This window comes from Antedon bifida, chromosome 5, assembly GCF_963402885.1.
Source record: "Antedon bifida chromosome 5, ecAntBifi1.1, whole genome shotgun sequence".
NCBI lineage: Eukaryota > Metazoa > Echinodermata > Crinoidea > Comatulida > Antedonidae > Antedon > Antedon bifida.
The window spans coordinates 23350860-23368274 of record NC_136230.1 but is presented as its reverse complement, the minus strand read 5'-3'; the positions used below and the strand labels follow the sequence as shown (position 1 = coordinate 23368274).

Here is a 17415-nt window from a genome sequence, read left to right as displayed (position 1 = left end):
GTAGAAATCGCATTCTACTCACCATCCTTAGTACAATCACCAAATTTGAGTCCGTTCCGACTTAAAATAACGCTATACGAGCATGTTAAAAATGACAAAATGCGCACATTAATTGCATAAAAGTGCTGAAAATGATGAAAAATAAGGCGATTTTACAATGAAAATAATTCTTCAGAATGCACGATGACCCCCAATTTTTTTAACTTAATATAGAAGCCAATAAGTTGTAGATATAAATGTATATACATATTAGACGTACAAAATGGTATTACGTCATCAAATGGCCACTTCAATTTAAAAATTAGGATTTTTTTTCATTTTGTGTAGGTTATCACATTCAATAGAGCTCATCTCCGTTATTTGAGCCCGATTTTCGCACAAATTTTAGTATGTGCTTGCTCAATTAATTATCTTTCTCATGAGTTGTCAACATTTTCATTTTGATGACGTCATCACGTGTAAAAACTTGAATAACGTAGGTCGTGTAATTTCACCTTCACTATATATTTGAATATCTTATAGCTCTTCTGAATTAAAGTTGACCTTGATGTTTGTAACTTATTATGAGAGCTAATAAAATGTAGATATGAATTTATTTAAAAATTATGCCTATCGGATGTTATAACGTTATCATATGGCCAGTTGAAGTTAAAAAGTAGTTTTTTAATTTTTTTCGTCAAAGTTATACAAATTTTAAAGAGCGCGCACCGCGCTTCTACGTGTCAAATTTTCTTCCAATTGTTATATTTTATTGCTCAATTCATTATCTTTGGATATTGTTATCCACAATTTTATTTTGGTAACGTCATCATACCAAAAAATTAGAATATGATGTGGGTCCCGTAATTTCACCTATGCTACACTGTATATAGATACAGTGTACATATGGCATATAATAGGCACAACTCAGCACTATAAGTGTATATGCATCATGTCATACATCAGCTTTTTACGATCGTAACGTACGTGCATGTTTAAAAAATGTTAATTTCATTAAAATGATAAAAATGATCACCTATAATTCGTCAAAGTGACGAATTAAATTCTAGTTATTATTTTTTTTTTTATTTTTTTTTTTCTTTTTATTGTTTCTGTACACTATTTTGTGTAACAATTATCTCAAAAAGTTTAATGTCAATGATTACAAAAATTTCAGAATATCTTTCAAATAATACAACTTAATCCTAATAAGCTTTCCAGCGTGATCACTCATCCGTGACAACATTTATACGCCATTTTGCGAAATCACATTATCAATCATATCTCCATAATTCATTATCACATATTAATGAAATTCACTACACGTAAACTTCAGATCAAGGGTAAAAATATTAGCAAATAAAAACGCACGCGCACGTAGGTTCATGCGCGTGATATCGCGCGTTAAAAATTTAAAAAGCTCAAAATTAAGTTTTGATCAATTTAGAGCATGAATTAGGCCATTTGCGTGTTTCAAAAAATTACTGCGCAAAAATGCGTTTTTGCGCGCGCGATACTTAAAAAGCGTAAAAAATATGAATTTTTTTTACAAATCTCATTCTACTCACCATCCTTAGTACATTCACCAAATTTGAGTCAGTTCCGACTTAAAATAACGCTATACGAGCACGTTAAAAATGACAAAATGCGCACATTTATTTTACAAAAGTTCTGAAAATGGTGAAAAATAGGTCTTTTTTAAAATGAAAATAATTCTTCAGAATGCAAGATGACCCCCGATTTTTTTAACTTATTCTGGAAGCCATTGAGTTGTAGATATGAATTCATTTTACGTACAAAATGTTTTGACGTCATCAAATGGCCACTTGAATTTAAAAATTAGGATTTGTTATCTTTTTGTGTAGATTATCACATTCAACAGAGCGCATCTTGGTTATGTGTGCTCGAATTTCGCACAACTTTCAGTATGTGCTTGCTTAATTAATTATCTTTATCATGAGTTGACACTATCTTCATTTTAATGACGTCATCACGCGTAAAAACGTAGGCCGTGTAATTTCACCTTCGCAGTAAATTTGAATATCTTACAGCTCTTCAGAATTGAAGGTTACCTTGATGATTATAATTTATTATGAAAGCTGATGAAATGTAGATATTTATTCATATAAAAATTAAGCCTATCGGATGTTGTGACGTTAACATATGGCCAGTTGAAGTGAAAAAGTAGTTTTTTCATATTTTTCGTCAAAGTTATACACAATTCAAAGAGCGCGCACAGCGCTTCTACGTGCCAAATTGTTTTCCAAATCTTATATTTTTTTGCTCAATTAATTATCTTTCGAAATTGTCATCTTAAAGTTTAGTTTGATAACGTCATCATGCCAAAAAATTAGAACATGTGTCCCGCAATTTCACCTATGCTACACTGTATATAGATATACAGTATATACTGTACATATTGTATATGGCATATAGGCACAACTCAGCACTATAAGCATATAATAGGATGGCATACATCAACATTTTCCGATCGTATGTTAACGTACGTGCATGTTTAAAAAAAAATTAATTTCAGTAAAATGATAAAAATGATCACCTATAATTCGTCAAAGTGACGAATTAAATTCTAGTTTAAATATTGTTATTATATTAATTTCATGTTTTATATCCCTGTACTGAAACACTAATTAAAGATATATTGTCCCCCTAAAAAAATATTTTTTTAAATTTTTTTGTTGAATATGTTATTTTAATGTCACATAATAGTTATTCACTCTCACAAAAAATTGGGTCTGAAAACAATTTATTTACCTGAGAAAAATGTAATTTAAAGCAAAAAATGGTCAAATTGTCTGGAAGACAATGAGTTTTTGGGTAATTTAACTGTTTATTTTGTCTTTTTTCTTATGGAAGTGAACAACTTCATTAAAACTGCAAAATGGCCTATTCAAAGTCCGATTTTAAAAATCTTTATTTTTCATGATTTTGGGGGACAATACATCTTTAAAAAGAAACAATAAACAAAAGGCACAGTACAATTATTCACATTTATTTATCAAATCTTGAGAATAATACCAGGCAGTTTTCGTACAATAAAGTTAAAGGTAACTGGATCTGAATTTTTTCCATAAAACAATCACTTTGCTATAAACTTAACCAAAGAAATATACCTGTATAATATTATACCACGTTATCAGAAATTGCAAAATTATTGGGTTAAAAAAACTTTTAAATCTTAACTCAGAGTACAGTAATTTAATTAAAATAGAAAATCCTCAATTATTATTTGCAAATGCTGGGGCAAAAAACATATGAAAGGAACATTAGCATTATTACTAGATCGATGACATAAGCACCTAACCTTTGGCCAACATCAAAGACATCTACAACATAAATTTGGGCCAATACTGAAATTACCAATACTCCAATGCTCTTAGTGTTATTTTTAGCGCTGTTACAATTGGTATTTTCATTAAATATGGTGACATTTAAAGATATTTTGATGAAATTTTCTCAGCAGTTGTAACCAAATTAGATTTAAAATCATCATCAAATGGAGCTTTCAAAATTTGCAAGTATTAGGATCTGCGCATTGATGTTCCGTTAGTCACGTCCCAATTTCTCCACACAATTAATTAACTTTGACCTAATTTGTGTCAAGGTCATCACAAATCAAAAGTACAAATAACAATATTCCGTAAATGCCACGTTTAACACAAACCAATATCAATTGGTTGAAAGGTACATGAAGCTGGCGTGCCATCTGCCAGCAATCATGAGATGTACGCAAATGAATACTAGTGTTAAATAGTACACATACCCTATAAGTACAAATTATAGCATTTCACATTTGCATTAACACGAACCAATATTAACAAAGTCAAACTTGTTTATTTGCTATGTTGAAATGTAAACACAAATTATATCCAAAGTTTTCATTTCGTTACTCAACTAAATCTGGAATCTTCAGTATTTGCTTTTCTTCCTGTGAGATTTACTACTACTACCACCACTACGATATGGAGAATATGAACGTTTGATTGGAGACCTAGAGCGTGATCTGCGTGGACGTCTGCCGGGGGACCGAGAGTCCGGCCTTGGCATCCTGTGTGAACGATGCACCTTACGGGACGGGCTTCGTTTGCGGATATTTGGGGAGTCATATGACATTGGGGAGACTTCACGAGACTCATGTCTACTACTGCGGCGATCTGAAGCTGGAGAATGCGAGCCTGATCGATAGCGCTTGTTGTTATATGGACTGACTGAACCACTGGAGCTTCTCCGTCGTTTTGGTTTGCTTGAGTCGGATTCAGAATCTGAAGCATCAACGAGACGAATACGTTCCTTTTCACGTGCTCTTTCGTAATCTCGTAGTCTATCCTGTTCTTTTTGTTTCGATTTCTCTCTGTCCTTGTCTCTTTGCTTTTCAATTGCCCGTTCACGTTCCTGTAATGAAACAATACAATGAAATATGAAACGATTATTGGTAACCCCCTTTTTTGCCACTGATTAATTGATTACGTGCCTTGTATTATTTTTAATCTTCTTTTTACATTGTATGTTCAGGTTTTGTACATTTTATTTATTTACAAATTATTGGTTCTATTGCACAAAATTTACAGGTAGAGACAAATTGATAGTTTTTTCAGTTATTATATATCATATTTTCCATATCATTACAAAGGAAGGCAGACGACAGTAGGCCAAGCTTGGCTACTACACAAAAATGTCTGTTGAAATAATTCACAGTAGGTGTGTTATGAATGTTTTGTATTCAGTAAATAAAAAGAATAAATTTACAAACCTTTTGAAGGAGTTTTTTGCGGTATTTGTGAACTTGTTCACCAATACTCATGCCAGATTTTCTACTTCTTCGTCCTCCTTCTACATCATCTTGGAACTTCATTACTTTCATCTAAATTAAAAAAGCATGAATAAATTAAATCGTATACAAATGAAACGACCCTTTCTTGTGTCATGGGTTCTTTATGAAAACAAAACAACTCTCCCTCAAAAGAAATGTTAAACAACATTATATTGGGACAGTGAGAAATCAACTCTCCCCCACAAGAAAATATTACTGTATATTGGAACAGTGATAAAACAATATTATTAAAAGTGTAAATGATTTTAAAAATGAGTATAATCCGCAGCTAATAGGTTCAGATCCCCACTTTGTGACATTAGTTTAGAACTGGTTTGAAAAAATGAAGAAATCATTTGATTAAATACCTCAATATCCCTTAACTTTGCTCTTCGTTCCTCTGTCATTTCTAGTGGCTTTAGTAAATCATAAGACCTAGACGCCTCTTGTTCATCTTCATCATCATCTTCTTCAATTGGTACACCATCTTCATCTTCAGCCTCTTCATCTCTAATAAAACATTTAAGTAAATTAATTATTTTCAAATTAACCATGCACTTAATGAACACCATCTTATCTAAAGCTCTGTCTACACTAAAAAAAAAAGTGTGATATGCACAACCAAATATGGTAGTGATATGATATCATCGTGTAAATATTATATGGGCACATCACATTTGTTTTGTCACATAAAGTTTGATAGTGTAGAAAGAGGTATTGTCCCCCTGAAAAATAATTTTTACAAAATTTTGTTTTTTAATATGCCATTTTAATGTCACATAATAGTTATTGACCTCGACCAAAAATTAGAAAAATGGTCAAATTGGCTGCCAGCCAATGGATTTTTGGTTGAATTTAACCATTTATCATGTTATTTTATAAGTAAAAACATAATTTTTTCCGTTTTTTTTTACGGAAGTGATTCACTTTATTAAATCTACAAAATAACCTATTCAAAGTCTGATTTAATTAATCTTCATTTTTCATGTTTTTGGGGGACAATACATCTTTAATAGTGTAAATATTTATTTTGCACTGATGAAGAGCTAGTGTTGCTCGAAAGCTCTTCTACTTTTTCTGTTTTACTTTATCGTTTTGATTTAGCTTTTTGCTTATTTTATTTTGTATCTCCATTAATCCAGCCACTGATACCTACAGTATTGTCATTATTTTCATTAATTTGCCTTTGGAGTTATATATATCTTTAAACTTACACATGTTTTGATTTATCTTCTTCTAAGTTCTCTAGTAGTTCCCATTTGGATGAGGTCATTGCTTGCGATTCTAACGTGGAGGCATCTACTGATTCCCACTTTGAAGGAGCAACTTTGAATTTACTATCAGCATCCCTTGACGATATGGGAGCACCATTAAGATCATCAACTAAAATTATTAGGAAAAGAAAGAATTGATTTTTAAAATAAGAACAAAAAATCATATTTTATTTTGAATATTATTCAATAAATACTGAATGATATTGTGAAATTCTGTTCAAAGAACAACAGACGATGCTGATCTTCTTTCATGCATGAAAAAATGAAAAAAAAAACAAACTATTACACGATCGTTAAATAGTACGTACTATTTCACGCCATTTAACCCACAATCGTCTAATCAAATTACAGGAATTTATTCAGGAGTTACAAAAGTATTATCAATTTATACCTTCACATTTCCAAATTCTTCAACCCTCCTTTTTTTCTCTTTTTAACAGTAGTTTTTGCTAACTCTATCACATTTATTTTAATAGCTTTTCTTTAAATACCTATTTTTTTTTACTATTTTAAGGTAAATAATTGCAGGGGTTTGTATATTCAAAATTTTGTACAGGTACTAGTTTAAAAGCTTATAATAAAACAAAACAACATTTTTAAGGCTACCCCTAACAATGAAATCTCACAGTTCTTAGTTGTCATTGTCACTACTATCCTCATAAAAACACCGCCACCATTCGAATATTATACACTATATAAATGCGGCATCATTATCCAAATTTACAAACTAACCTGGGTTTCCATCTAGGTCATCTGTTAGCTCTGTACCATCAACATCTTCAATGTTGGTACCATCAATGTCATCCGCGACCGCTTGACCATCTACGGATTCATCTACAATTGGCAGACCATCCAATTCAGGTTCAACTGGCTTCTGTGGCAACACATCCTACGGAGTTACAAACATTTCATTCAATAAACATTGTCATCAGTTAAAAAAAGACCTGTATGGTGTAACTAACAGGTTAAGTAATTGACAAATAAAATCAAGTGGTTTATTATGTATGATTATAATATGATTTGTGGTAAGCATTTCATGTCATTTTCGATGCAGAACCTACAACATATGTATACATTATGGGCATTATAAATAAATTCTTACGTCAACATCGCCATTTGGTCCGTCCTTCTTGGAACCGATCAGACCGAGAAAGATGTTTTGAAGTCGAACTAACAGATCATTTGGGTATATTGCCCAATCTTCCCATGCACGAAAACATGCCATTATACGATTCTGTAACAAAAATGAAAACATTTAATCAACTATAGCTAGTACAGTCTAATACATAATGTCTGGTAAGTGGGAGTAATTGGACAGAGTTTGCACTTTTCCAAGTGAATACAGGATAGCATAATCTAAAGCACTGTCTACACTATGAAATTTTATGAAAAATGTGATGTGCCCATATATGGACATGATGTCATACCATAATTGGGAATATCACTACCATATTTGGGCACATCACACTTTGTTGTCAACTAAAATTTCATAGTAAACAGAGCTTAACATCAACCTTCATTATCACAACATTTTGTGGCAGGCTATACATTTAAACACCAGTTCTTGTCAGATATGCAACATTGGGCCTGGTTGTGTTCTGGAAGACCGTTTGGGAATATCGCATTGGGTGCTGTATAGACAGAGCATATGCGTAGTGTGTTGGAGGTCGAGTCCAATGCATGCGCATCACATTGCTTGTGTCTTTATAACACAGCCTTTAATACATGTTATATGTACTACATTTTAGACAGATCCTAATATTTTCAAAATAAGTTCAATGAATGTATATGCCAACCTTGAAATGCTCTGCTTTTAAACGCTGTTGAATTGATTGGTGAGTTTTGTAGAGGTTATTGAATATAGTTGGTAACCTCACTTCAAAGAATTTCCGGTAGTATGAGGCATTGGCGACTTTTGCGCTGGAATTAAACAGAATATCGGACACAAGAAACAGACGCCCTATCTTCTTTGGAATCGGTGTCTCAAGAATGGATAGTGATTCTGAGATGCACTCTACGATTTCCTCTGCCGATTCACCATGGTCGAGGCAGTATACCATAGTATCACTGATTCTCTTTCTTTCCATTGTAAGATTCCTCAGCATGTCTTCAAGTTTGTCCCGTTGACTTTAAAATAATAATACCATTATGTTTAACTATTTAAAATGGATGAAAATGTTAATTACAATTAAATATTTATATACAAACTATACAACTTAGACAATTTGCTCTTATAATGAAGTAGGGGTTTCCAGGTAAATATGCAGTTGGGACATTATTCAGTAAAGCACAGGGTTAGCACTCTTAAGTATGGTAGTAGAATTGGGGCTGCTCATGCCCTGGGTTTTTTGGTTTAGCCAGTGAATACTCATAACGTCATGCCCTGACATTATGCCATGTCCAAAACCAACATTGACATTCGAAACATCCTTCTTAGCTTCAGATGATAGATTCTCAAAAGTGGAACTAACAGAGCATTTTTATATATAGTATGGCATTCCAAAAAAATTAAAAAAATACCAATTAAGTTATGTTAAATTTAATATTGTGAAACTATGCACTGCACTATAAATATTTTAGTGGTGATTGAATTTAAAAAAAAATTAAAATTCCAGTGAGACCAAAATAAATAAAATAATTGGCTTACTGGTTTGAAAGCATTCCCCTTCTTCGAACTTCTTCTTGAACACGATGGGTGGGTTGTGGTGGGGGTGATGGTTTTCTTGGAGCTTTTTCGCCTGCTAAGGTTTCTGCCATTCCATGCAGATATGGATTCAATGGCGGCGGTTTCCAGTAGGAACCTCCATCAAACATTCGGAATTCCTTTGTCCGCCATTGTGTAGGTGAATCACCCTTTTCAGAAATAATGTATGTGTAAATAATTTACTATAATTGCGTAGTTAATTCATAGAGGTCGCACGGTTACACAATTTACATACTCGGGTACAAATTATTCAAATCAATTTATTTTGGGTTTCACAATACAAACAATAACACATACATCACACATGCTAGACCCGGGGGACACTAACAGCGAACTCAATCGCTTTTGATGCGACATCCCAGCCAGCAGGTGCAATAAATAGAATATGGGCAATAAATAAAATAACAACTAATGGAAGATTTTGCAATTTGACTTACAAGGAATGAGAAAAGATTTTACTATTACATAGTTACTTCTATAAGGGTCAAAGGTCAGAAATTTAATTTACATATTCAGGTCAAAAACAATAGCTAATGGGAGATACATATGCAATGTCTCATGTCTTAGGTGGATCCTGAAGGGTGCTCAGTCACACTGTCCTAAACTTTGAAAATTGTAATACAAAAGATATAGTATTTCAGCACAAGTTTCATTTTACAATTTTTAAGCCCTCTGCACCTCCTATTTTAAAATTGTGTATCCGCCACTGCTCATTATAATAGCATAGGCAAGACCTCAATAAGATTTTAGCATGCAAATAGCTCAACAATTAGCCAAAAGATTAAATTTTAAAAAACTTACTTGTAGTATTGAGTATAACTTCCAGCGATAATAGATATGGGCAGGAGATGTATTCTCAAACAAAAATCTACAAAATAATAAAATATATTCCATCAAGTATGCATGAACTTATCTTAATGAGTATGTATAGTGTTGAAATCATGGTGGTGAATGTTTAGGCACTATTATTCCTGTGCTTTAATGATCAACTATAAAAGCCCATTTACACTAGGACGATAACGATCGACGATAAAAAGATAAATATGCATTTTTCATACCTAAAACAAAGAATTTTAAAAAGTTTTCATCCTAGACCTATAGGATTATCATCTATGCTGCCTTTGATGATTGAAAATAATATTTCCACACGTCCAATCAAATGACGTCATGATTAGCAAGAGCAATAATAATAAATATCGTTAAAATACAACGATTTTATTGTTTTTATTGTTCACGATTATCCTATAGTTCTAGAACGAAAACTGTTCAAATTTCATTCGTTTTTTCCAAGAAAAATGGATGTTTATCTATTTATCGTTGATCGTTATCGCTCTAGTGTAAATGGGCCTTAAGACTGTAGGATATTTTCTCAGTTTTTTTACTGTTTACTTTATACTTTTTCTTTTTGGGTTTTTATGGCACCAACAAGTACTTTATTGTATTGAGTACAATGTATTGTACCAACCTAAATAGTGGATTATTTAATTCTCTATTCATAATCATAGCTTCAAACATCGGTCCTTCACGCACCACAAACTCGATCATACGATGGACGAGATGCAACATTGGTCTGAAAGAGGAATCAAATCATGGAAAACTTGCCCCCAGTGGGGCAACCTAAATCTCCAAAATTCTAAATGTTATAGTGTATCTCTTTTTTTTTTTACTCATACGGAGACAATAGTGTTATTAGTTTACATGCATGCATAGAATCAGAAATGGTTTGAGACTCAAACTATTAATTTTATCAAATTAATCTTTTCAATTTGTTGCCATGTACAGTATAATGAACTACAATAAGTTCATAAAAACAGTACAAACACATATCTTTATTAATAATAACAATATGATATAGAATAATATGCATAAATAATTAATATAATAAAATAATGTTTTTTAGTAACTTTACACCAAAATGTTCATTTAAATGATCGGCGTATGACGATTGTGACTATCATGTAACAATTATCTAAATTTGGTGCTTATTGAACCATACAAGATCAGTAATGATGTGTAACTGAATATATTTCTTTTTTGAATAGAGGTCTTAAATTGATTTCCACAATAGTAGGTTTGACACAATGTGTGAATGAATGTAATTCAAACTAAAATGTGTGTAGGGAAATGTGGAAAGAATGCAAAATTGATTGGTAGAGATGGGAAAAAGGTATATTTGGAATATAAACAAATAAATAAACAAACAAAATATTAAATATAGTTGTGTGTTGGAATAAGTATGAAATAAATTCCTTCCAAATAAGATTTGTGTTGTAGTTTGTTATTAGTATTGAAAAAATGAAATTGCTGAAATCTAATGGATTTTGCCCTGTATGTAAATTTAAGCATGCATTAGATGATGTCTGTAGTTGTTTTTAAATACGGTAATTTAATGTATAAATATTTACATTATATATTTTGTATAAAAGTGTGAAATTCTAATAGTGTAAGTGCATTCCATCAAAAATATTTAAATGGCACTCTCTATCACAGAATTCTTTTTTGAACAAAATATCGCTAGAAAAATATAAAATTCACATACCTGCTTGATGCACTTCAGGCGTGGTTTACACCTGTGGTTACTATGGCTACCAGAAAGGTCTTTGTCTGACTGACAGTTTGCTCATTAATAATTAATTTCTTTGCTGTTTAATTTTCTTTATATGTTATTATAACATTCAGATAGTAGATGGGTGTCCATAAGCATGCCATGGGAACAGTTTAACTATGGTCACAAATTTGGCAATAACTGTTTTGTGTTTGATTCTCAAATATATGCTAAATGCTTTCAATCAATTTAGTATTCTAAACATTTTAAGAATAACAATTTAGTGACAATGAATGCCTTCATAATAGTGATAAAAATGAAAATCAAACGTGTAAAAATAATTTAAATAGTGTCAATAATTTGGGAAAATTTAAATTTTACTTTTGAGGCACTGAATAAGTTTAATTGATCTGGAATATTTCAACAGCAAACCACGAAATTAGTCAGAAAAAGACGTCTCTGCAAAAAATATATTAACGCCCTCGGTTGGAGCGATAAAGAAAATGCGAGTAGGGTACCTTTCTGTCGGGATAACCACTTTAACAACAGCATCTTTTAACGTCTGGGTGACGAAGACAATTATCAAAAGAATACAAAAAAGGTCAGTATGGCGTCGGCAACTTTCACATTTACAAATTGCATAAACATTGTATTAACATTGATAAAGTATTATGTGGTATCAGTATGGTGTGTTATTGAATAGGTTTCAATTTGCAGTACAAAATAGTAGTAAATAATCAAGCCCTATTGATAGAAGGTAGGGACAAGGTTGGCTATGGTTGTATTGTAAAGTCAAAATAAGCTCTCAGGTCAATCATGTGTAGAGGGCATGGGTCAAAGGTTACCTCAACAGGGTAAAAGGACAAAACCCTGTAACTGCCTTTTGTGTATAAAATGTGTATGTAAATGTGATAAGAAATGTATCATATTTATTTCATAATTATATGGAAACAAAATAATCATCCTTATAAATATTTTGATGGACAACAAATGATATTGCTTTGTTGATAATTATACCTATACATAATTTATACATACAGTAGAATCCAAAGGTTTACCTTTCATTAGGAGCAGGCAGTAAATAATTTTCCATGCAATATAAAACATGTCCCCTAATAGATATTGTCTGTCACATAAATAGAGGGGACTCACAACAGAGGTTCTACTGTGTGTATATATTTTGCTAATGAAATTCTGACACAACTAAATATATGCGAGTATTTGGTGTCATGTGTTTTTTTTTGTAATTGTGTCAACATAGCTATGTTAATTGCAAATTTTAAAGTATTAATGTGATGTACAGTATCAACTAAAAGCAAGCATAATATAAAACATGGATAAAAATATTCACCTTCGGAAATTCGGCATCACCCTGTCTTGAAGCAAATCGTTTGTCCTTGGTTTGGGCATTGAATGGGAGACCAGATGGCGGGGGAGGGAGGGTAAGCTGTAACATTTGTGGTGGTATGAATACAGGGTGTGGTGGGATCGGTACAGTTTTCCCCCATCCAAGCTTCATCTCGTACTCCATTATAATTTTACCTATGTGAATTAAATCATCAATGGAAATGGTTTTTAAAAAGAAATAAAACAATGCATTGAGCATTATTTTACCCATGGCAGATTCAAGAGAGGGTGAGGGGACAGCAGCCCCCACCACCTAAATTTTGCAAAATGACAGTGAAAAAGATAGTAAATTGGGTGAAATTCAGCATATCATTTAAAATTTTATCCATGTATATCATTGTAAGTAGAAACATTTTTTTAAAACAGCTTTCATTCTACATCAACCCAGAAGGTATAATTCAGAAATAAGGAATTGTGTCTGTCACAGAATAGTTTAATCTTCTTTAAATGTAAAATGCATTACTTCGTCATTTAATTCTAGCCGAGAATATGAGTATCGGCAAGGGATAGACCTAGAAGTAATTTTCATATTTAGCTCATGTTTACCATCAATATTTTTCATGCCCCTCTCTGCATCCTTGCGATTCATGTAAGCAACAAACCCACAATTCCTGTTGCGACTTCTTTCCTCGTCTGTTCGTGGCCACATGATTTTGACACTAGCAAGAGGACCATATTTCCCAAACTCTTGACATAGCATCTCCTCGGTCATCTACGAAAAAATATTTAATGCATCATCTGATAGTCATTAAGTGTACTTCTTAAATTAGTGCAGTCACAGGTATACAAATAATGAATGTTTATGAGTGTGATGAGGGAAAAATTTCGCCAGTATCGCATTGCAAATCGCGAAACAAAATATATTTTATGTCTATGTATGTATTTTCCAAGGAAGCAAGTTACTTATAATATGTGTTGGTTTTGACCAATGCTGTAATGAGAGCCAGGCTAGTTGGATGAATACCATGTTACAGTACAGTAATTGGGGAGGTACCTTGACGCACTACACACATTTCATTTAAGCTTAGCCCGGGCAGAATTTTAGGCCTACTGGTATACTGCTGGCCTGCACATCGGATAATGCTCGACGTTTTTAACTTCGAACTTTTTAAGTAATTACCAAATTGGTATATAAAATACAATAAAAAAGATGGTTACTTTTAAAACACTAAAATGTGTTTTTGTTAACTTTCTACATACACAAACAAATTTTGCCATGAAATTTGTCCCTGGTGATGGTATAATTAATGTTATGAGTGTGATGGTTACTTACTTTTGGGTTTACACTTCCAAGAAAGATGTTCGTTGTCTGAGGATCCCCTGTATCATGTGACCCTGACAAGTCGTCCATACCTAAAATATGAGTGCATAGAAAAACAACAAATACCATAAGTTTTCCTACTTTTCTACGGTAAATATTTAAAATTACAATAAAAACAAGGTACTCTGTACTATATAAGCAGAGTGCACTGAATATAAATGGCAGTGGTAACACCTTGGTGTGTGTGTACACACTGGGGTTTTACTAGGCGATGTGAAAAGCGTATAATAATCATTCCACCCAAAGTAATGATAGGCATGGAAGGCACAAATAGGAAAGGCATAACACAGCTAATCAAGTCCTAGGTCTGTAGCCTTTTGTCACATAGTCATTTGCAACCTGGCCTTTTGGCACCTGGCATCTTGCCAATGTAGGCCATTCCAGAAATAAAACATAACTACTGTGAGTACCCAGCACTATCATGCCTACCTGGAAGTTTATCAGGGGTAGCTAACAATGCAGGTTTTGGCTCTGTAGGTCGTTTTTGAGAATGCTCAGCTATCTCTTTTTTTAGCTTGTGTCTTATTTCCCTCTCGGCCTGCATTCTGTTAAAAAGAAAAAAAAAACACAGAATATTATATTTTGAAAAACAAGATGCTAAAACAGGTCTCTCGTGATATTTTTGTAAATGTTATTATTGAATGATTCAGTAAATATTATAGTGTGCATTAAATCATTTCAAAAATAAAATATTATGTAATAGTTCTTACACTTTTAACTCTTCTAAAAAATTTTCCAGGTTACTCTTTGACTTGTTTTTTTCCTTTTCCTTCTTTTTCTTGGCTAGCTCCTTAAGGAATAAAACAAATTATTATGATTATAAAACCATGTGTATGCTTACAGTAGAACATTCATAATTAGAGAAATATGTCTCAACGTGTACTCTAACCTCTTAACCTAACTAGGGAAATACAGTTAAAAAAATATATTTTCCCCAAGTAGAAAATAAAGAACCAATTTTAAATGTTTTAAAGACTCCAGTTTATTCTGGTCTTTATCAACAATAAGCTTCCTTGGTTCAATCTTTACCTGAAACATGAACATAAATAGTATACTCACTGCTGCCTTTTCTGCTTTCTTTGCTTCTTCTTGTTTTTTTAACATAATACTTTCCGATATTTTTGAAGATGGCTTGTACATTTTTCCCGTTTGTGAGTCTTGTTTTTCTTCTAGAAGATCAGAAAATATTGTAACAAATATTTTAATACTTACTCTGACAGAAAAACATAATAAGGCAATTCAGATACAGTATTAAATGGTCTATACTCATGAACATTATATATGAAATTTCACAAGCATTTGTAAAGGAATCTATTTTTTTGTTGGCATGCTTAAAGTAGAATAGCTAGAAGACAATACTGTCACTATGGGCTCTTCAATTGTATATTTAACTAAATTATTAAAATATGTTGGTAGAGTAATATAATTGTAAAAATTAAATTAAAATGTATTTTAAAAAAAAACCAACTTTTGGATATCCAGATAGGAAAAAAAAGAAAAAAGAAAACAAACAAAAGAAAATGATAAAAAAGTATACAATTAAAAGGAGCTACCAAACTGATTAGAGGAAGTTGGTTTGAGGTGTTTGCACAGCCTAGGGACGATGTTCAACTACTGTATAAATATTTGAATGTAAACAATGTACCAAATTCTATCAATTTTATAACATTGTAAAAAGAAAAATATAAAACATAATTTTATACAGAAATAATGAAATGGGTAAAAATTCAAAGCATTTTTCCTTTACCCTTCGTTTCTGGGTTAATAGTTGAGCCTCTAACGAAGGCTTTTCCGGTTGCAGAGGCTCCAGAATCTTCAAATGAAGCAACAAATTCCTCAAAGACTTTTGCCGTTGCTTTTTCATCATGCTGTTGGATAAAAGAACCAGCAAAACAATGTTACAATTATCCATGATGTATTGTATTTATTGAGGTATTGTGAAATGCAGTTTGTTGTAGGCAAATCATGTCACTATGTAACTTACCTACTGTACATGTAAGTGAAGGGTACCCCCTTTCTTCAGTTAGCGCTAAAGAAATGAAATTTGCCATATATATGGGATCAAGATGCCAATCATTATTTTGATGGCTAGCGATGAAATAGCTTAGGGGATTATAAAATAAATTATTGTAACTTTAAAAGAATATATTTAAAAATTAAATATACTACTAACATAAAAAATAAATAATAGTTGTGAATAAATAATAAATTACATTAATTAATTAACCGCTAATTGGGACAAAACGCTAATTGGGACATCTACTGATGTAGGCTACCCTAGTCCCTACCTTTTTTCGTTCCTCTTCTTCTTCTCTTTTAGATTTCTTTTTACCAATATTCATCTGACCAACACTGAATGCTTTCAGTTTGGTGTGCGAAATCCCCTAATATTCAAAATAAAATAAAAAGATGTTAAATAAAATTTAGGCTAGCCCAGGCGGTTCATATACCTACTGTATGCTAGGCTCTAGGCTACTGGCCCTCTCTAGGCTACCCTACATACAGAACAGCATGCAGCAGCATGCAGTAAGGTCCCACGGCACCAGCCAGGACCAGGTAGGCTATTAACTAGCTAGTTAGGCCTAGCCCAGTTAGCATAACATTGATCAAGGCCTAGCCTAAATAGATTGTATCTTTAAAATATAGGATATATTTACATTCGAATTCCTAATTTAATATAAACATCTTCCAAAAGCAACATTATTTATTACCTTCATTGAGTTGGGGTTGAGACCCTTCGCTCGGGTGCGTTTGTCAGCCATTTTAGAGCTGCGTCGTTAAACCAAAGAACTTATGATGGTTATAAACTGAACGTAGTTAGAGGGCGCATGCGTTAAACATTTTCAGCGCGCGGTTTTCGTCAAAATAATCAATCCTTCCTCCTACAATTACGTCTATGGAACGCCAAAGTAAAATTAAATCATCATTATCATACGCCTCGTTTTCTGCAACATAAACACTTTCCACTATTTGTTTTATTTTAATTTAAAAGGTTAAAGTTGGCAGTTTGTCTTGACCTGAATTTAGTAGACCTGTTTTGTTACATTCCCGGTGGTTTAAAAGATTAACAACAAATTACGGTCGAGTTTGCTATGCATTAATTGTAAAAAAAACTATAGCTTTTAGGTAGGCCTACTATTTTAACAAATTGTCTACAGTTGGTTTTTGTTTTTTAAGAGCTTAAATATCTTATTGGGTGGTTGGTTCAACCTCTTCATTTACACAATGACGGACATAGCCTATACCTAGAAAAAAAATCGGAATTGAGAGTTTTGTACTGCCACTTGCGGCCAACCAAGAACAAATTTAGGTGTTTCAAAAACGAATAGAGATGGTAAAATTGAGTATTTGTATTAC

At 32.5% G+C, this 17415-nt stretch overlaps 1 protein-coding gene across 1 annotated transcript; it reads right to left on the bottom strand.

The window, feature by feature from the left end:
• Positions 1 to 2968: 2968 nt before the first annotated feature.
• LOC144843768 (U2 snRNP-associated SURP motif-containing protein-like) lies at positions 2969 to 16846 on the bottom strand. The gene is made up of 20 exons (XM_078700705.1): positions 16770 to 16846; positions 16347 to 16442; positions 15806 to 15926; positions 15118 to 15227; positions 14769 to 14848; positions 14488 to 14603; positions 14011 to 14090; positions 13284 to 13449; positions 12682 to 12872; positions 11849 to 11892; positions 10251 to 10355; positions 9587 to 9653; positions 8729 to 8934; positions 7878 to 8208; positions 7184 to 7315; positions 6814 to 6970; positions 6022 to 6190; positions 5176 to 5317; positions 4748 to 4858; positions 2969 to 4389 (listed from the first exon to the last, which is right to left on the bottom strand). Exons 1-20 carry the CDS (start codon positions 16818 to 16820, stop codon positions 3907 to 3909), a joined length of 2958 nt encoding a protein of 985 aa, XP_078556831.1. The 5' UTR covers positions 16821 to 16846; the 3' UTR covers positions 2969 to 3906.
• Between the last annotated feature and the right edge of the window lie 569 nt (positions 16847 to 17415).